General features: G+C 44.2%; 1 protein-coding gene across 1 annotated transcript; it reads right to left on the bottom strand.

Moving 5' to 3' along the window:
* Positions 1-1,134: 1,134 nt before the first annotated feature.
* Positions 1,135-18,211, bottom strand: SLC39A5 (solute carrier family 39 member 5). Its single transcript, XM_066594055.1, has 12 exons — positions 18,167-18,211; positions 17,767-18,036; positions 15,931-16,082; positions 15,552-15,777; positions 12,238-12,418; positions 11,116-11,285; positions 10,529-10,681; positions 10,376-10,451; positions 8,516-8,722; positions 7,100-7,180; positions 4,542-4,732; positions 1,135-1,521 (listed from the first exon to the last, which is right to left on the bottom strand). Exons 2-12 carry the CDS (start codon positions 18,034-18,036, stop codon positions 1,378-1,380), a joined length of 1,851 nt encoding a protein of 616 aa, XP_066450152.1. The 5' UTR covers positions 18,167-18,211; the 3' UTR covers positions 1,135-1,377.
* Positions 18,212-21,218: the final 3,007 nt, after the last annotated feature.

The following is a 21,218-nucleotide window of genomic DNA, read 5'->3' as shown; positions in this document are numbered from 1 at the left end:
TGCAGACATCCTCTGGCACAAAAGGACAGTCTATTTTTGAATGTTTTTGAGATTACAAGCCTTTTCTTTGGATCTTGCCATTCATCTGAGATGACTTGCTTTAGAGTTTTATTTATTGGAAAAAGGTTTTTCTTCTGGGTTGAAGCCCCCCCCAAAAAAAAAAATTTTTTTTTTGAAATGCACTAAATTGTCTTGTCAATAAAAGAAGAACTAGTGGAGATGAGCCGCAATTTATGCTTGATGTGCCAAAATGGGAATTTGTGCGACTGCTCACAAGTTACTTCAAAGTACATGCTGAGAAGAGAAGATGAGGGCGACAAAGAACAAGATGGCCAGATACAATAAAGGCCACCACAAACATGTCAATCGCCGAACTGAAGGACGCAGTGAAAAACAGGAATCCGTGGAGAACATTGATCCATGGAGTGACCGAAGGTCGGGTGTGACTGAACGGATAATCACATTTTACACTGAGTTATGTGCACTTGCACGTATGTCTGTATGAAGCCACACTAAAGGGGGCCTTCCCACTGGCGTGAAAAATCGAGCAAGATTTGTGCGCTGCGAGATGCACAGATATGAAACCCATTCTTTTGAATGGGTTCATTTAGTGATTTTTTTCCTGCATGACACCGCAGGAAATAAAAAATTATTTAAAATAAAATGAAAAAATAAATAAATCACAGCATGACTTAACTTTCGGCATTATCGCCCCTTGTTCTCAATGGGGCTGGTGGCAGCAGCTCTGTTCCCTCTGAAAGCAATGGGAGAACTCTGTGATCCTCTGCCACGGCTGTGACAACTGTGGCAGGAGATTCTTTCAGTGGTAAGAGGCTGTTGTCACGTGAAAATGCATCCAGTGGTTATACACGGATGGTGAGGGATATTTCGGGACGTGATTCACGGGCCTGATATCGCTCTCACCAGTGGGAAGGAGCCCTTAGGAGGTGGAAAAAAAGACAGATGCAAGATATTGACCTAAGACTGTACCGTGTACATGGGGCCCAAGACAAGTTGTCCAAGAGCTAGAACAATTACACAAATATAAAATATAAAGTTTTTATTTGTACATGAGGTGAATTATAGCTTTTCCTTATGGAGATTGTGCAACACAGTTGTACAGAAATCGCTCATAATTCAGTATAAAAGCAGCAAGTGGTAACTGGGCAGTATCAGGAGTGCTGGCAACACTTGGACTGTCCTTCGAGTCTTGTTGGACTTGACAACATCCACAGAAGTATTTGATGTAAACATCTGGTACTTCCAAGGAGATTACCGATCCCCTACAAGGGGATGTAGAAGTCTTCAGAGTGCACCTGAGTTTACTACAGTTTATCAGTAGCAGAGATGAAGAATTACAGTATATTCCTTCGTTCTCTAGAGGTTTAGGAACACCATCTGGTCCTGGAACAGGGCGATGCACAGCATTATGCCACATCCAAGCAGGAAACCAGTGCTGTGGAGAATGCAGTCCGTTCCTCGGCAGCGGTCTGAGGCCTCACCGTGCAGCATTTGGGGAAGCTGAAAGGAAATGGATATAGGGGGTTTAGGGTTTCAGAAATGGTCACTCTTGTGGTTTCACACAAAAGGTGAGAATCGCTCAGCGAATGGAGGCAGAGCGAGCAGAGATCTTCATTCACAGTAAACAGGCAGATGTTCATAGATGAACTGCCTGTTTACACAGATTGTTATTTGATACTTATACCGGCTGAAACTGAACAACAAATTAGTGCTTAGTGTAAAAAGGGCTCTTTAGGGCTCCTACCTGTGTTTTTTTTAACGCAAATATGACTTTCTAATGTTAAAAACGCATCGCAAGTTTGTGCTTTGCGATTTTTATGTGATGCGTTTTAACATTAGAAAGTCCCATTGACATTCGCATTAAAAAAAAACAAGTGGGTAGGATCCCTTAGTCTTGGAAAATATGTTCCTCCCCAGGTGAATTTGATCCTTTTAAACCCTGTTTTGGGGCCAAAAGGCAAGAATCACCCACACTTTTGAAAGCTATTTGACAGTTGGCAAACATTACAAAAACATGGCATCTTTCTTCCAGAAACTGTACCACTATTCCCCATTGGCTGTTGTGTAGGATTACAGATCGGCAACATTCACCAAAATGCCTACTGATGGAGGGGTGGTTTTTGGAAGAATGCAGCCATGTGTTTCTAATTTCATACAACATATTAAATTTCATTATTCTTCTATATTAAATCAGCCATGGAAAACAAGAATAAGAATAAATTAAAATGGGTTCATACATGGAGTACTGTAAATTAATCTTGGCCACCAGTTTGTCTTACCCATGCCATATCCAAGCATTCTCTAAATTTGCACCATGGGCAGAAGCTACATATAAAGTTTAGGGAGGGAATGCATACATAAACCTAAAAGGAGTTTTTTTTGTTCTTGGTACTATTGTGTCATAAGGCTAGTGTTAACCCAATAAAGGATCAAACACCATAAATTTACATATCTTGGTCCTGGGCTTTAGGTCCCTTTCACACGGGCTACAAAACGCATATATGTGTAGCTCATGGTTACAAATGGGTTCTTTCAAGCTACAAAATATCTCATATGAAAGAACCCACTGGAAACCATAGACTTCACATACATGCGTCTTGTAGCGATGATTTTGTAGCCCGTGTGAAAAAGGCCCTAATCGCAGCCAACAGTAAAATTAGGGTACGGGATTAAAATTCCTGCTCCTGCAATGTAGCAGGACCAGGTCATGTTCTTGGCAGTTAGTCAAAGCTGAGGCAAAGCTGCAGGGTCTTAGTACACCCAGACCAGCTCTGCCAGTTACTATTGTCCCACTAGGGGGATGTTTTCCCCTGTAACTGGTGCTCCTATAGATTCCCAAGCTACATTGGAAAAATATGTCGGGAAGGGCTTAAATATATAAGCCCTTCCCTGCAATTCATCCTAAAATGTGTTTATACAATTTTTTTTTATTTTCTCACCTTTCCGCTGCAGCCGGAGTTCTGCCGTGGCCGCTGTCAGTTCTCCTGAACTGCTTCTCGGCACTATTCAGCCGGCGGGGCTTTAAAATCCCCGCCTGCTGAATGAGTTGCCTCTGATTGGTCACAGCCTGACCAATCAGAGGCAGGTTTCACTCACACACCCATTCATGAATGGGTGAGTGACTGCTGCCTCTCATTGGCTCAGCAGGAGCTGCCCCTGATTGGTCCCGCTGAGCCAATGAGAGGCAGCAGTCACTCACCCATTCATGAATGGGTGTGTGAGTGAAACCTGCCTCTGATTGGTCAGGCTGTGACCAATCAGAGGCAGATCATTCAGCAGGCAGGGATTTTAAAGCCCCGCCGGCTGAATAGTGCCGAGAAGCAGTTCAGGAGAACTGACAGCGGCCGCGGCAGAACTCCGGCTGCAGCGGAAAGGTGAGTATACAATTTTTTTTTATTTTAACACATTTTAGGATGAATTGCAGGGAAGGGCTTATATATTTAAGCCCTTCCCGACAATTCATCCAGTGCTCGCCGGCAGCCCATTGCTTTCAATGGAGACGGTTGTATTGCCGGCTCCATTGAATTCAATGGGCAAACATCGTTCTTCTCTGTCACAGCTGTTACAGCTGTGGCAGAGAAGAATGATTTGTATTCTATATGTTCTTAATGGAATCGGCGCTGCCGCCGCCGGCCCCATTGAGCGCATATAGAGAAGAGAACAGGAATCGCAGATCGCACATAGGTGCGATCTGCGATTTCTGTTCTATAATTTATCGGACGAGCGCATAAAAAGCGCTCATGTGTCCGATACCATTGCAAAGCAATGGTTTTATAAAATCGCCGGACGCATGCGCAAATCGCGGCTAAAAACGCCCGTCTGACTAAGCCCTTAAGGAGTTAAAGCAAACCTCTGGTCCTGGACAAAAAAAAAACAAAAAACGATGTCTGAACCAATTCTCTGACTACCTGATATGCACTTTGTATTAGTATGCACTATTAGTCTACACCTGCTTTGATTGACCAGTGCTGGCCAGTCAGATCATCATGTAGTGTCTTAGACTACTGATACATACTAACACACAGTGTTCATCAGGTCGTCACAGAAGTGGCGTGGCCATCTTTGTTTGTCGAGGAACGGAAGGTTGCTTTAACAGGATTAAGGCCTTCCCTCGCAAAGGTGCTTTTTACAGCAATTACCGCAGCGCTTTCAGCACCGCGCTAATTGTGGTACAACGCTCCTACAGGCGCAGGCAGCCGCTCGAAAAGTGCAGCGATTTTCCAGCGGTGCATGTTCTATTTAGGGCATTTCAGCACTTATAAACTCTGTGTGTCGGCCATTGAAATCAATGGGCAGAGATTTCAGCACTGCTGAAAACGCAGCACAATGTGGTGCCACGTTTTCGACAGCGCCAAATGCCCTGGCTACACTACCTGTGTAAATGCATGCACCGACTAAACAACGAATGAGAAGTTATTCGCTTCTTGTTCGTCACTAAGTTTTAGCATGCAGAAAACCAAACAATGAATCGGCCCGTATAAACAGGCAGTTGCTCCCTTATGAACGCAGGGTTGACATACCATATCTACAAGCGCCACATGTAGAAAGATTCCAGCAGTAGCTGCAAATATCCAGGGAGTGACTTGATTTGAGCTCTGGCTGACAATTGCTCCCACCAGCATGCCCAGATATGAGAGAAAGGCCGAGATCAGGCTGAACAATAAGACTCTCCTCATGCGCACTCCAGTTTGAAGAAACACTGCAAAGTCACCTGGAAGAAGGATATAAAGTTACAAAGTTACAAAGACAATGCAGCATGCATTAAACGGGAGAAAAAGGCTACATTTGTTCCTCTGATATATGGAAAATGGAAATGTTTATTGTATCATGGCTTGGGACCCCCCAACAAAGCCCTAATCCTGCTTGGAGGGGGGGGGGGTCAAGGGTAAAAAATGGCATTCCCCAAGTGCTGCCACCTTAGATAGCCAAAAGTCAAATCGGTGTGTGACAAAGTGGATCCACAGCCGCCTGCCTGACAGTATTTGTGTAGGTGTATGAAAACGTACGCCCGGTGTGGTTTAAATAACAGATGGCATTATGTGGAATCGTTTTATATATTTTCATTAGCCGAAAGGCAATTGTCACAACTCAAGAACATAGAGCATAATAGCGAACAGCTTATGATACAGACCAATAACATATTACCCAGTGTACCTCGAAGCTCTTGGTACACTTTAGTTACTGCGTTGAATATGCAACATAAATGCCAGTTTGAATTAAATTTACTGTTGATCTCCTCGCACCGTCTAGGTGCTCTCCCTAAGGAGTAATGATAACCTTCCTGATCCACATCTCACTAGCCAAGCCAGAAACCTACTGTACACTGATTAGGTGCAATCGCCCTGAAATGTGCATTGTTAGGATCATGGCTGTTGACCCTTTGAAGGCCCCGATTGTTGTTCGGGGGTTCTGAAAGTCTCCCAACCCCCCCCCCCCCCCCGCACATTAGGATCGCAGGATATGATTTGGTTGCTATAGCAACCAAAGGCCTTGTAAAAGGCCCGCAGGGCTACATAGACTGCTTGTCAAAATGTGGTATCATGCAATACTGTGGCATTGCATTATACTGTATGAACAATCAAACAATCCCTATGGAGACTAAAAAAAAAAAAAAAAATTAAAAAAAAAAGGTTAAAAAGCTTTATTAAAATTATTAGAAAAAAATAAAAAAAAGGTTGTAAACATTTTTTCCTATATTGGCAAAGTAAAACAAAATGAAAAAAAAAACAACTAAAAGTATATTTGGTATTGCTGCATCCATAAAAATTGGATCAAACAGGGAACACATTATTTATCCAGCACGATGAACGTGATCACAAAAAAAATAAAAATACTACAAGAACAGAATTGCACTTTTTTCGTCACTTCATCTCAGAGAAAGAAAAAAATATTAAAAAGCAATGAAAAAAGTCACAAACTCCAATATAGTTCCAATAGAATGTACAGGACGTCCCAAAAATCGCGCCCTTGCACAACTATGTGAAAAATAAAGTTGTGCCGTCCAAAGACATTTAATTTTTTTTTTTTTAAAGTAGCACAGAAAATCATACTAACCCATAGAATTAACTTATCACATCATTTTTGATGCCGTGTGTGGAAAAAAAACCCAAAAACTCCATTTCACTCTACTTAATCTTTAAAAGTCTCTCAGTAAATTATATGGTGCATTAAATAGTAACACTCTTAAAGGGTCTCTTTCCCTTTCTGTCTGCTGCCCCTTCCCTTTATCCCCCACCCCCACCCGTCCCCTTTGCCTTTATCCCAGGTTTTTCCGTTCCAGTTTTTTCTCTGTAGACTCAAATTCAAAAATTGGATTTTTATGTTTATAGGGGCCAACTATATCAGTGGACCCGGTTTCCAAATGATCCACTATTTAAGTAGAACTACTGAGGGGGTGCTTGCTAGGCACTTTGCATTTGTGAGTCTCGGCAAATATTGACATTTTCCTAGCTCCTATACCAATGCAGCGGTCCTGCGAGACTAGCTATTTGTTAAGTTTTTTGTTTGTTTTTTCTCTCCTGTTTTATTATTACAGTGTAAAATTTCACAAACGCTTTAATAAAAAAAAAAATATTAAACATAAATAGTAACACTGAAAAATACAACCCGTCCCGCAAAAAACAAGCCCTCAGACATCTAGGTTGATGAAAAATTATAGAGTGGGGAGGAAAAAAACGGGGCACGTCACGTCCTTAATACAGTAGCGTCAAAAACTGGATTTTATGTAACTATTGAATAACTAGAAATTTAGAGCTCAGAGTTCATGGGTAGTTTTGTTGCATTAAAAATTATTAGTTACAATGTACGCTTCACAAAATTTCATTCACACAAAATAGGGGGGAAAAAACTGATTTTGGGGCGCAGTGTAAATGCTCAAATATGCCACTTATACACGTGCCGTGGAAATGCTGTTGCCAATCTATGTATTCTGAGGTTATTGTTTCCAATATAAATAGCCCCAAAAATAATCTCAGCTATCGTGTCTAGGCCGAATTGGTTTCCACAGTATTTGCCATATATTATTAACTTTCCTACAAGTTTTAATACAGTATGGTAAATGTGTACTTTTATTACTCACCCAGTTCATGTGGTAGCTCATGGCAGAATACAGCAACTGTAGTGCTGAGGCCACCAGAGAAACTGGAGGAAAAGGCAGCACCTATGGAAAGTGTCAAACATGATCTATTAACAGGATATCTAATCATCTTCACACATAACGATTATTAATAGGTTTGAGGTCTGATCTGATGGCAAAGGTCACGGTCTTCTACTAGAATAATCTTTATTTATATAGCGCCAACATATTCCAAAGCGCTTACAAGACAGAGGGAAGAAAAACAAAACCACGGTTACATGGAGTAATCAATTGATGAAGACAGAAGGGGTGAGGGTCCTGCTCCAATGAGCTTACATACTACAGGTAATGGGGTGATACAGAAGGTAAAGGGGCTGGAGATGTGCACGGTATGGCGAGGTGGAGAGTGAGGGGTGATATACACATAGACAATAGTCAAATTCGGCCATATAGTAGCTGAATCAGTAGGACTACTGGGGGTGGTTGATTACAGCTAGCAGGGATTGCATTCAGTAGGTCAGGGAGCATGCTATCAGGCGGAGTACAGAGGGGTTTGGTTTAGGGGATACGGTATGCCTCCCTGAAGGAGGTGCGTTTTTAGAGCACGCCTGAAGTTTTGTGAATCAGGCATTGCCCGGATAGTTTTGGGTAGTGTGTTCCAGGGGACTGGTGCAGCTCTGGAAAAGTCTTGGAGGCGGGAATGAGAGGTTCAAATTAAATGGGCACTTAGTCTGATTTTGTTAGGAGGGCGCGGGCTAGGTGGTGGATTGAGAGGAGGAAAGCAATGTAGGGCGGCGCAGTGCTGTGGATAGCTTTGTAGATGAGGGTAGTGAGTTTAAAATTGTATTCTGTATTTGACAGACAGCCAGTGCAGTGACTGGCACAGGGCAGACACGTCCAAGTAGTGGCCGGACAGGAAGAGGAGTCTGGCTGCCGCATTCAGGATGGATTGGAGAGGGGCGAGTCTGGCATGGGGAGGCCGATCAGCAGCGAGATGCAGTAATCGAGCCGAGAGTGAATGAGGGCAACAGTGAGCGTTTTTTAGTGTGTCCAAAGTGAGAAAAGAGCGGATTCTTGTGTTGTTCTTGAGGTGCAGCTAACATGTTCGGGCGAGAGATTGGATATAGATTATCTGATATCTTCATGTAATTATTTTCCCCAAGACTTTGACAGTGAGGGTGATCAATGAGTGAAACAGGTTGCCACAAGAGGTGGCGAGTTCTCCTTCTCAGCAGGTCACTAACTTCCAGCCCATAAGCTTAGCTTCTAGGGCTAAAACTAGGTGACAGAGCCATTTTAATCTCTCACCCCTTAGAATAGTGTTTTTTCCATTCCAGTAAATTGAAGTTATTGGAATGTCATTAATACTGTACAGTGTATAGATGGCAAAGTGAAGTAGGGCCAGAGCTGCTGCTTTACCTATTGCCAAGCCATCTGTGAAGTTATGTATTCCATCTCCAAGAAGAACCATCCATACAACCTCTGTGATGCCTCCGCTTGATGCACTATGTGAATGTCCGTGATGTGAATGTGCGGTCCAGTCACTGGTTTCTGGTACTCCAACCTGTTCCTCGTGGCGTTCTTCACAGTTATCAGCTGGTCTTGTTGCCTCACAAAACTCTGGGCCTAAAAAAACCCAGCAAAACTACAAATAGTAACCTTTCATGTACTTTACTCAACCCACAATGCAATATTTTCTTTTAAATATACATACATTATCATATTCCTTAAAGAGCCAGTCTGGTGATTTTTTTTCAGTCATTGTATAGCTAGCTCCTAGTATATATCGCTTGGCTTGTATTACCTTGTTTAGTTACTGCTATCTGAAACTTCCTGGAGTCTCTCTCTTCAGGTGGTAATATGATCTAAATTCTGACTAGATCTACTTGGGTTTATGTGCTTTCAAATTAGTCAGTTTTTGATGATCCTACCATACAAGCTCTTTGTAAGGGTACACAAACACTCCTATCACAGTTATTGATGAGTATTAGAGGCTCTTGTCACACAGTTATAATAGAGGAGATCATAGTTCATAGAGTATGCATTAAATGTCTGAAAGGAGGGGTGGGGTTCGACCACTGAGACTATCGCCTACTGGGGGAACAGGAGCCCATTTTTTTCTCTAGGCATGAATGTCGACATGGCAAATAAGATTTTAAGGTTGTATGAAAAGAAGGAAAATCTGCATTCCAAATGTGATATTACCCTCTATAAATCCTTTGTAAAACCAAATCTCAAAAATAGCATTCAGTTTTGGTTCCAAACAACATAAGAAAGCAGGAAAGAGTTCAGAGAAGAGGACTAGATAAATAAAGAATATGGTTTCACACACAGCATTTTCAAGAAAAAACATGGCATTTCTTGCCATGGCCACATGTTAGCTGTAAATCAGAGTTATGAAAGGCGCTACATGTACAGCGGATGGCATAATACTATGTACTGTAATGCCCTACCCTAAGTGGTAGTAATGGCAGATACAATGACAACATTAAAGAACATTCTCTAGGTCGCTTGATCGCGCAGAGTATAATGCAATACCATATATAGTATTGCATTATACCACGTTCTGACAGGCAGCCTATCAAGCCACGCTGCCATGACAAACTGAACGGCACCTAGTGATATCATTGCGAGGTGGGTTGGGGCCATTTGAGACCTCTGAATACTGAACGGGGGAATTAAAATGCCAATATCAGAACTGAGGGTTAACAGCCATGATCAATGTTCACACTGATTCTGGCTTTTGACAGCTGTCAAAGATAGCTGGCACCTGCATTGTATGGAGCGGGATCGACTCCTGATCCTGCTCCATACAAGCCTGAACACCCATGATGTAACTGTACGTCCTGGGGCACTAAGGGGTTAAAGGGATTGTCTAGGATTTAAAAGCATGGCCAATTTCTTCCAGAAACAGCACCACTCCTGTCCACATGCGGTATTGACACCCAGCTCTGATGAAGAGGCTACACTGCAATACTAGAGACTACCCATGGACAGCTGTGGCGCTATGTCTGGAAGAAAACAGTCCTGTTTTTCTAATCTTTAGAACATACAACATACACCAGGTTTATTTATTGTACTAATTTGTATAGCACGCACATATATTGCAGAGCTGTACTGAGATCGTCATCACTTACAGTTGTTGACTATGTAAGGATATAAAACAGCGCTATCTACAGGCATTAACATAGCAATCACCAGTATGGCCAGTGCTATGACACGACGGTCTTCCGTAACCAATTTCGAAACATTCCCCATGTATAAAATGATGGCACTCACCAACTGGATGTCCAAGATCCCAAAGGACAACATTGCAGCCTTCATCCTGGGCTCGGTTTTTATCTTGAGGAGGTTTCTACAGCGGAACAGTCTGTTAATATATGATCACTGATGCAAATGATAATAATTCTAATGACAAGACGACTCACTCACCTTCTTTCTTTTCCTTCTCAGTCTCATTAATCCCATCAGATTCTCAATAAGGAAGAGCACATAGATGCCTCCAAGCACACACAACCCTTTCAAAATCGGGTCCAACGAGTGGGATCCATTGTGAGCTTTATCTTCTGAAGGATCTTCCCGCGCCTGCAATGGAATTATTTTATCTCCACTGTCAGAAAAAAATGTTCTCGATAGTTTTATTAAAGGGGATGTCGAAGCTTGTCATTTTTTTTAAATTAGTGCTGCCCATGACAAAACACAAAAACACATCTTATACTCCCCTCTACCCGCAGCTCCAGCTCTATCCTCCACGCTGGGTCTGTGTTGACGGGCTACAGTCAGCCTGTATATAAGATGTCACAGGCTGCTACAGCCAATCACAGACCTTGAGTGCGGGATCAAATGCTGGTAGTGCACGATTAACCCTTTCCAATCCAATTTGTAAAGCTTTTTTTTTTTTTTGCAAGTCTTCAATCCCTGCTTATAAAAGACCCTTGTAGTGTTCTGGTTTTATGCGTCATTGCATAATATTCACATGTTCTAGATATGTTCACACAACAATGTTAAGCAATACATACATGTGGAAGCAGATGCAGTAAAGCATCACCGCAAAGAGTCCCCACAGCTAAGGCCACCAGGAAGCTGAGGAGGTGGCGGAAGAGAGGACGTCTGAGAAGTGGAATAAACCCAACGGTCAGGAGTGAAGGGGCGCTGATCACTGTGACGGCAAGCGCCCCCCAACCAAGCACTGCAGGACGGAAGGGAGGAGAAAAACGGAATATACAGAGTCATTACATTTTTTTTGCAGATCTATGTGCATAAAAGTAATTAATTAGACTTAATTTTAATTCACCCCTACAAAGTAAGACTATTTAAATATAGGACACTCATGACATATACTTGCTCATGTGGTAAAGTAATATACATAATTGGCCAGTATATGACATGAAGCAGTTAGAGGCTCTGATAAAAGATCCACGTAGGAAGATGTATAGAAGGAGAGACTTTGTGGCATATTTACTTAGTCCAATGTTTCATACTCTGGTCTAAGTAACGTTTGCACCAGCTTAAAAGAAATCTACCATCACCTTTGAGCCCCATAAACTACTTTATGGGGCTGGAAGGTGAGGGAATGAGGAGTCCGGAGAAGTTGTGTTTCATACTCACCAGGTGACCCAGTGAGTATAAAAAACGGCTCCCCAGACTTGCCATCTTCTCACCTTTCAGCCTCATAATGTAGTTTATGGAGCTCTAAAAGTGATGACAGGTTCCCTTTAAGTGTGACAAATAGATAAAGAGGCACAAGCCTCTTAATACATTTTTTGCAAATGAGGGCACCTCTGTACATCAGACTCAAACCTACATCAGCTACAAGTTGGCATAGTAAATCTGACTGGCCATGTTCAGCCATGCCCCTAATGCCCTCTCCACTTAGGAATAATTCTGGCGCTCTATTAAAAGCTCAAAGCGCCGCAATTTTGGCACTAGCGCAAGTAGGACCGCCCACTGGACTCCTGAACATAGAAGGAGCAGGAGTTTAAAAGTTATATGGAATCCTTGCTCATAAAACTGCATGATTGTTACAACAGATTCCCTTTACCAAAGTGCACCCAGTGTCAGAACTTTTTGATAAAACAGTGGTAAAAAGAAAATGGTCAGCAGCAGTTGTCCCTTAAACTTTGTATTCCTGGTGTACAAACCTTTTAACAATGACTGCCGGGGGATTGTGGATTGAGGAGGCAGCTGATCGCTGTGATGAATGCACACACGGCTGTCAATCTGGTAGAGCAGTGCTGGACACAGTAAAGTGAAGTGCTGAGGTGTGATCTCCGAGACCCAGCCAAGCCCAAAGTTCAGGAGCAGCTGGGTTACGTTGAGGCACTGCAGTATGGACACAAGAAAGGAGATTAATAGGATGACAGCAGAAAGAAGAATCTATCTTGGTACGCTACTACCGTAGTATACTGGAATAGGTAAAAGGCATATATAAATAAAATTTAAGATGAAGTTATATGACTGCAGGACTGAAAGCGACCCTCGGGTCGTGGACAAACAAAGATGGCCGCACTGCTTCTCGGACTACCTGATGCACTGTGCATTAGTATAAGATGCTACACCTGCTTTGATTAACCAGTTGTGTCCACATGAGTAGTGCTGGCCAGTCAGAGCCGCATGTTGTGTATTAGATCAGTGTTCCCCAACTCCAGTCCTCAGGGACCCCAACAGGTCATGTTTTAAGGATTTCCTCAGTATTGCACAGGTGATGCAATTATGGTCGGTCCCTCAGACATTACCACAGGTGTTCTTACCATAGGATATCCTGAAAACATGACCTGTTGGTGGTCCCTGAGGACTGGAGTTGGGAAACACTGTATTAGACTACCAATGCATGCTATAAGTGTACCACGTAGTCAGAGAATCAATGCTGCCATCTTGGTTTTTCCAGGACCGGAGGGTCACTTTAAGAGGCAAATGATATTATGGGCATAAACAATTTGCAAATAAGATTGATATTCCAAAAGTTACACAGAATACCAAATGACGTAAATCAAAGCTATAAGGCATCATTATAGGAAAGTATTAGCAAAGTATTCGGTCTCATACTGCCCGGACACACAATGCTACTAGGCAGGACGGCCTCATGTTGGATGACGCCATATGTGATATATTCTGTTGGCATATAGTGCCAAATTATAAGTATAATACAGTATGGTGACCAAATAGATATGCTATATACTGACCAAGCAACACTATATACAGTTACCTAAATGTTATATAGCGCCGCCACCAACATACACTGCAAATATACTATACTAAACAACGCTATGTAAATACTGTCAGACAAGTGTATATAGCTTGTGTATTATGCGTATATGTAATATACAGAGCTAAAAGCTCATTGATTTACATTTGGCCATTCAGGCTTGCATATTATAAGCCCAGCATGTCCTATTTTAGCACAGAAAATTATCATAGTCTGGTACATTAAATACACACATTACATACGTATTGGCAGCCTACTGTGTATTTAAAAAAAATATACTCATCTGAGCGAGTCCTCCGGTCCAACACAATTAAAGTTGCCTATATGACCTTTGTAATAACAGTCTGGGAACACTGAAAATACTGCCCATGATAATCCAGTGGTCTAATGCATAGGAAATCATCTCCATAACAAATAGGGCTATAAAGTCAGTTACGGAAACTCAAAGTTCTTCAGCACAGATCACTGAAGTTACTAAATCTTGGCCGTTTTCCAAGCTCGTTATTTAATAGCCGAGCTGTAATAAATCTTGAACTTTTATAGCAGTTATAAATGTTTGCTAATTGCTCAAAACATCATAGGATCTAATATGTATGTAAACTCATTGTAGGAGTTTCTCCATTAAGAATGACTGACAACCATTGTTTTTCTCAAAATCAAGCTCCACTTGGCATTCAGCTACACCTCTGCAGAAAAACGGGGCTTCTCGGTGGAGAAAAAGGCAGACAACTAAATAGCAGTAGCCATATGTTATTAACGGGACGGAAGATTCAGTAGATCAATAGATGGCTGCCACCTGAGGCTCCCTCTGATCCGCTGTCCTCTGGGCCGATGTGCTCATGCACTGAGCTAATTTCTACAAGAAGCAGATAGCTCTGTTCCCACTGTAGTGGCCAGGCTTGGTATTGCAAGCAAAGTTCCTATTTACTTCAATGCCTGCGATTGGCGAGGGTCCCGTGCGGCAGACCCTCAGCAATCTACTATTGATGACCTTTCCTGGGGATAGATCATTAATAGCCTACAACTGGAAAACCCGCTTAGGGTTTATTATGTGATAAATCTACATTTCTTGCAGGTCTATATGCTTGAACAGTTTTTTCTTTAATTTATTATCAAAAAAATAATCTGAGTCGAGAGGCAACTTTTAGGTCTCAAATCATGAACGAATGTGCAACTTGTGGGAGAATATACACTTAGGAAGGAAATAAACACTTTCTGGAGCATTTAAGTAAATTGATTAATGAAAAGCTATATAATCAGTTCAACAGGGAGGGCATAGGGATTTGGGTCAAGAGTAGGGACTTTCCTGCCAAAAGACATCACATGAGAGGTTGGAGGAGCTCATATGCATCAACACGTATTTCGTTTTATTGACTTCTAATGAATTTTCATCAGGTGCATTTCGGATCAAACAAGACCAGTACCCAAGGCAATTTATAGATCAAGTGTAAAATGCCCAGTGCCACATTAACCCTTTCCAATCCAATTTGTATCCCGGTTTTCCTAGGGGGCTTACTCTTTTTCTGCCATTATACAACAGCGCTATATGCTGGCTAAAGCCAGTACTGCATGAGGTGACACGTTGGATAGGCTCCAACAGCAGAGAGGCTGGCAATATACAGCAAGAGAACCCCGACGGACGTCTTCCAACATCGGAGCTGTACAGCCTTAAATCATAATGTCTTCCGACGTCAGACAGTGGATTGGAAAGGGTTAAAGGAAGAGCATAAAGGGTTTGTCTCCCGAGGCCTCCATTACTCAACTCCATGAACAGGCTGGTTTTATTAAACCGGTTGTTAAAATCACAGCTAAGAACTGGTTGACCAGTGGGTACAAGGGAACCTTACGCTTCTTTCTTGTCATACACCTTGCAGACTACAGGGTATTTCTTGCTGCAAGCTACCATGCATCCTCTTTACACAGAGACTGACTATCCTATCTAGCCAAGAAGAGATTAAAATATGGCCCTCTACTCTGAATTGAAGTGTAAAGTAGTTGCTGGCTTCTCTGTCTCTGCAACTCGATAGGCTTCAATGCTGGGGGCCACACACATGCAATGCCACCACTCGTAGGGCTGGTTGCAATAATGGGTCACAAGTGATCTAAGTCCCAGAGGTGGGCCATATTAATTGCCAAGGACTTCTACAAATCTTGAATATGCCCCTTATGTTTGCTACCTGGAAACACAATAAGAGGAGCTCCGTTAATTCAGAAGGGTCATAGGATTGCTGTAACGAAGCAGTGACTTACGTCTTCATGCTGATGGCTGTTCTCAGTATGATGGAGGTGTAGCAGGTGTTGCAGGATGTCTCCGGGTTGCCCCTGTGTTTGCAAGTGGTTCACGTTCGCACTTTTTCCAGCGTGCACTGTGCTTTTTCTAGGTTCTGGCTTCCTTGTTACTGTATCTGGTACGCTGCTTGTTTGCAATTTATCTGAGAAGTCATGTAGACTATTCTCCCAGAGAGAAAGAGCAAAGCTAGTTGTGTAAAACGTAATGATTATAGTAATAGTCAACAGAAAAGTCAGCAAAATACATTTTTCATCCCATACAGCCAGCGCCGCTTGTTCCAGACTTAATCTCCAAAACAAAAGTTAAATAAATTGTATCCATTGTGATGTGAAAACAAACCTGTCATTATACTTTGTTTCCTCGGGGGTTGAGAGGGCAGATAGGTGTTCCCAGGAGGAATGTACATGTTGGTGTTTGTTGTCTTGAACATCAAGGATATCCAGATGAGAGACGTGATCATGTCCCAGTTCTCTGTGTTGTATCTGCACTACCTGGGGGGTGGGAGATGAGGACTGTTTTATAGTAGTTCACCTTCACAATACAATCAGTCAATGAAATCTGATTAGGCCGGCTTCACACTGGCATATTTGCAGCCACAATACGCAGAGAATAAAACCCATTGATTTTAATGGCTTTTTCACATTTCCATATTCTGTGCTCGCATTTCATGTAATGTTTATTACTGCTCATGATCGCTGCAATTGGTGGCCACAGTGGTTACATGCCATACTGTGAACGATGATGCCAGTAGGATGGCTGCAGTAGTAGCTTAAAGGGGTTGTGCCAAGTTATAAAATTATACTCTACCTACAGGATAGGGGATAAGTTTATGATTAGTGGGGTCCAACTACTGGGATCCTCATCGATCCCAAGGATTGGGGTCCGGCCGGTCCCCAAGTGAATGGAGCTTCAGCAATCTCCAGCACTAGTGAATGGTGCAGTGTTGCTGTGCAGCCTCCGCCTCAGTCACTCAATGACCGACCAGACCCCTGTTCTCAGGATTGGTGGGGGCCTTAGCAGTCAGATCCCTATCGATCATAAGGTTATCCCCGATCCCTATATAACTTGGTGCAATCCCTTTAAAGGGAATAAGCTTATGGGATCAAACTAGCTGACCTGCTGATTCCAGGTATGTAAGTTTTATACGTAGCTGCACTGCTACTGCAATGCATTCGTGGACTACATAGGTGCGTGCTAAATACTCTTCTCATTCTGTGAGCGCAATTAAGTAGTCCGCTGGAAGCGTTCAGTGGTAGGTTTGAGAGCCAACAGCCATGAAAGAATGAGGAAGCTAAGTATAAAACTTAGGCCACCTGCACACGAACAGATTGGTGTTGTCGAATCCACGTCTAGCGTCCACACCAAATACCGTTTGTAGCATGCTATGTAAAGTGCTTCTTCCTGCACACTCGCAGAACCGAATTGCGGGTACCAGTGTTGTCGCCTAGGAAAAGTAAACTTTTACTTTTAGGCTGGGTTCACACGGGGCGGATTCCCAGCGGAAATCTCGCGGTTTGGCTGCAGCGGGAAACCCGCGAGATTTCCGCCGTGAGAAGCGCAGCTTCAAAACCCGCGGCACTTAGCCGCGGGTTTTGAAGTGGCCTGGATGCTCGCTCTTCCGCTGCAGCCGGCGCTCCTATAGAGGAGAGCGCGGCTGCAGCGGAGGAAGAAAAAGAATAAACATGCTGCGGCCGGCAAATCCGTGCCGCAGAGCTGGCTTCACCGCGGCGGATTTGCTGTCCCGTGTGGACAAGATTTCTCAGAAATCTCGTCCACAAGGCTGGCTAACCCGGGGATTAGCATCCGCAGGCGGACTTGCCGTGGCGAAATTCCGGTCGGAATTTCCGCCCCGTGTGAATCCAGCCTTATAAATCTGTACTGCGGATGTCTGATGGCGGCTCGCCGCAACCATCTGGAGTACAGAGAACGGAAGAGAAATGACAGGTACACACAGATGCCGGCTGTTGTCCGTGTCGGATTTCACTACGAGCTCCCGCATGTGAATTCCGACCCGTTCGTGTGCAGGCGGCCTTGCATCCCCGATCTCTGCGGGTAACCTACTTTGAGCCCATAAGCTTAGGTAATAGGGCTCAAAGTAGCTAACAGAATCCCTTTAAGAGCAGTGTCTGCTGCATAATGAATGAAGCGACATTCCTCTATCATTTAATCATTCACCTGCACTTTACCAAGCCCCAGGTTTTGCAGCAGGGAAGTCAATCCTTCATAGGTTAAAGTATCATTCTCGCCGTACAGATGAAACAGTTGCTTAAGATAATATTCTTGTTCTTTTTCAGCTTCTTCCAGTCTGGATCCATTCTGCTTATATTCAGTCTGTTGGTTTCCACTTGAAGTGACATTTTCAGTATTATCTGGGTCCAGACAGGCGAATAAAGGGAAGGAAGTGCAGAGGCTGAATAGCAGGAGCCGGACCCCGTGGAGCCGCATCTAAGGAGGACAAACACTTCAGTGTTACACTAAATAAACTGAAAACTCTGATGAAATTACCAAAACATGTTGACCAAATGGACACAATAACCAAACTACAGAATACAAAGTATCTAATCAAGATCCATACCAATGCAAATGAGGGTCGGCTGGGCCTGATGTCTCCTCTCTCAACTTGTCCAGGAATATGAAAGAGCTCATTTGCCACATTTGTTTAAACGCCCATCCCCCACTTCCCGCCACATTTGTTTAAACGCCCACCCCCCACTTCCCGTAAACATCTTGAATAGAGATGAGCGAACACCAAAATGTTCGGGTGTTCGTTATTCGTAACGAACTTCCCGTGATGCTCGAGGGTTCGTTTCGAACAACGAACCCCATTGAAGTCAATGGGCGACCAGAACATTTTTGTATTTCGCCGATGCTCGCTAAGGTTTTCATGTGTGAAAATCTGGGCAATTCAGGAAAGTGATGGGAATGACACAGTGACGGATAGGGCAGGCGAGGGGCTACATGTTGGGCTGCATCCTAAGTTCACAGGTCCCACTATTAAGCCACAATAGCGGCAAGAGTGGGCCCCCCCCCCCTCCCAACAACTTTTACTTCTGAAAAGCGCTCATTAGCATGGCATACCTTTGCTAAGCACCACACTACCTCCAACAAAGCACAATCACTGCCTGCATGACACTCCACTGCCACTTCTCCTGAGTTACATGCTGCCCAACCGCACCCCCTCCCCCCCACAGCGCACACCAAAGTGTCCCTGCGCAGCCTTCAGCTGCCCTCATGCCACACCACGCTCATGTCTATTTAGAATTGCGTCTGCCATGACGAGGGACCGCAGGCATACACTGCAGAGGTTGGCACGGCTAGGCAGCGACCCTCTTTAAAAGTGGCGGAGCGATAGCCCACAATGCTGTACAGAAGCAATGAGAAATAGAATCCTGTGCCACCGCCATCAGGAGCTGCACACGTGGGCATAGCAATGGGGAACCTATGTGCCACACACTATTCATTCTGTCAAGGTGTCTGCATGCCCCAGTCAGACCGGGCTTTTTAATTCATAGACACAGGCAGGTACAACTCCCTATTGTGAAGTCCCTGTCGACCCACAGCATGGGTGGCTCCCTGGAACCCACCGGCGGTACACAGAAATATCCCATTGCATTGCCCAACACAGCTGAGGTAGTAATGTCGTGCTTAATGCAGGTGGGCTTCGGCCCACACTGCATGCCCCAGTCAGACTGGGATTCTTTACAAGTGGACACATGTAGGTTTAACTCCCTGTGGACCCACTGCCTGGGTGGGTGCCAGGAAGCCACCGGCGGTACATAGAAATATCCCATTGCATTGCCCAACACAGCTGAGGTAGTAATGTCGTGCGTAATACAGGTGGGCTTCGGCCCACACTGCATGCCCCAGTCAGACGGGTTCTTTAGAAGTGTACAGATGTATTAAAAACTCAGTGTGCACCTACAGCATGGGTGGCTCCCTGGAACCCACCGGCGGTACACAAAAATATCCCATTGCATTGCCCAACACAGCTGAGGTAGTAATGTCGTGCGTAATACAGGTGGGCTTCGGCCCACACTGCATGCCCCAGTCAGACTGGGATTCTTTACAAGTGGACACATGTAGGTTTAACTCCCTGTGGACCCACTGCCTGGGTGGGTGCCAGGAAGCCACCGGCGGTACATAGAAATATCCCATTGCATTGCCCAACACAGCTGAGGTAGTAATGTCGTGCGTAATACAGGTGGGCTTCGGCCCACACTGCATGCCCCAGTCAGACGGGTTCTTTAGAAGTGTACAGATGTATTAAAAACTCAGTGTGCACCTACAGCATGGGTGGCTCCCTGGAACCCACCGGCGGTACACAAAAATATCCCATTGCATTGCCCAACACAGCTGAGGTAGTAATGTCGTGCGTAATACAGGTGGGCTTCGGCCCACACTGCATGCCCCAGTCAGACTGGGATTCTTTACAAGTGGACACATGTAGGTTTAACTCCCTGTGGACCCACTGCCTGGGTGGGTGCCAGGAAGCCACCGGCGGTACATAGAAATATCCCATTGCATTGCCCAACACAGCTGAGGTAGTAATGTCGTGCGTAATACAGGTGGGCTTCGGCCCACACTGCATGCCCCAGTCAGACGGGTTCTTTAGAAGTGTACAGATGTATTAAAAACTCAGTGTGCACCTACAGCATGGGTGGCTCCCTGGAACCCACCGGCGGTACACAAAAATATCCCATTGCATTGCCCAACACAGCTGAGGTAGTAATGTCGTGCGTAATACAGGTGGGCTTCGGCCCACACTGCATGCCCCAGTCAGACTGGGATTCTTTACAAGTGGACACATGTAGGTTTAACTCCCTGTGGACCCACTGCCTGGGTGGGTGCCAGGAAGCCACCGGCGGTACATAGAAATATCCCATTGCATTGCCCAACACAGCTGAGGTAGTAATGTCGTGCGTAATACAGGTGGGCTTCGGCCCACACTGCATGCCCCAGTCAGACGGGTTCTTTAGAAGTGTACAGATGTATTAAAAACTCAGTGTGCACCTACAGCATGGGTGGCTCCCTGGAACCCACCGGCGGTACACAAAAATATCCCATTGCATTGCCCAACACAGCTGAGGTAGTAATGTCGTGCGTAATACAGGTGGGCTTCGGCCCACACTGCATGCCCCAGTCAGACTGGGATTCTTTACAAGTGGACACATGTAGGTTTAACTCCCTGTGGACCCACTGCCTGGGTGGGTGCCAGGAAGCCACCGGCGGTACATAGAAATATCCCATTGCATTGCCCAACACAGCTGAGGTAACGTCAGCTGTAATGCAGGTGGGCTAAAAATTAATTTGATTACACTGTAGGCGAGGGCCCACAAAAATTGCTGTACCAACAGTACTAATGTACATCCCAAAAATTGGCCATGGCCAGCCAAGAGGGCAGGTGAAACCCATTAATCGCTTTGGTTAATGTGGCTTAAGTGGTAACTAGGCCTGGAGGCAGCCCAGTGTAACGAAAAATTGGTTCAAGTTAAAGTTCCAATGCTTTTAAGCGCATTGAAACTTATAAAAATTGTTCTGAAAAATTATTTGAGTGAGCCTTGTGGCCCTAAGAAAAATTGCCCGTTCAGCGTGATTACGTGAGGTTTCAGGAGGTGGAACAGGAGGAG

Source organism: Eleutherodactylus coqui, chromosome 1 (assembly GCF_035609145.1).
Source record: "Eleutherodactylus coqui strain aEleCoq1 chromosome 1, aEleCoq1.hap1, whole genome shotgun sequence".
Taxonomy (NCBI): domain Eukaryota; kingdom Metazoa; phylum Chordata; class Amphibia; order Anura; family Eleutherodactylidae; genus Eleutherodactylus; species Eleutherodactylus coqui.
The sequence above is the reverse complement of the archived record's forward strand: the minus strand, read 5'-3'. Positions and strand labels throughout refer to the sequence as shown.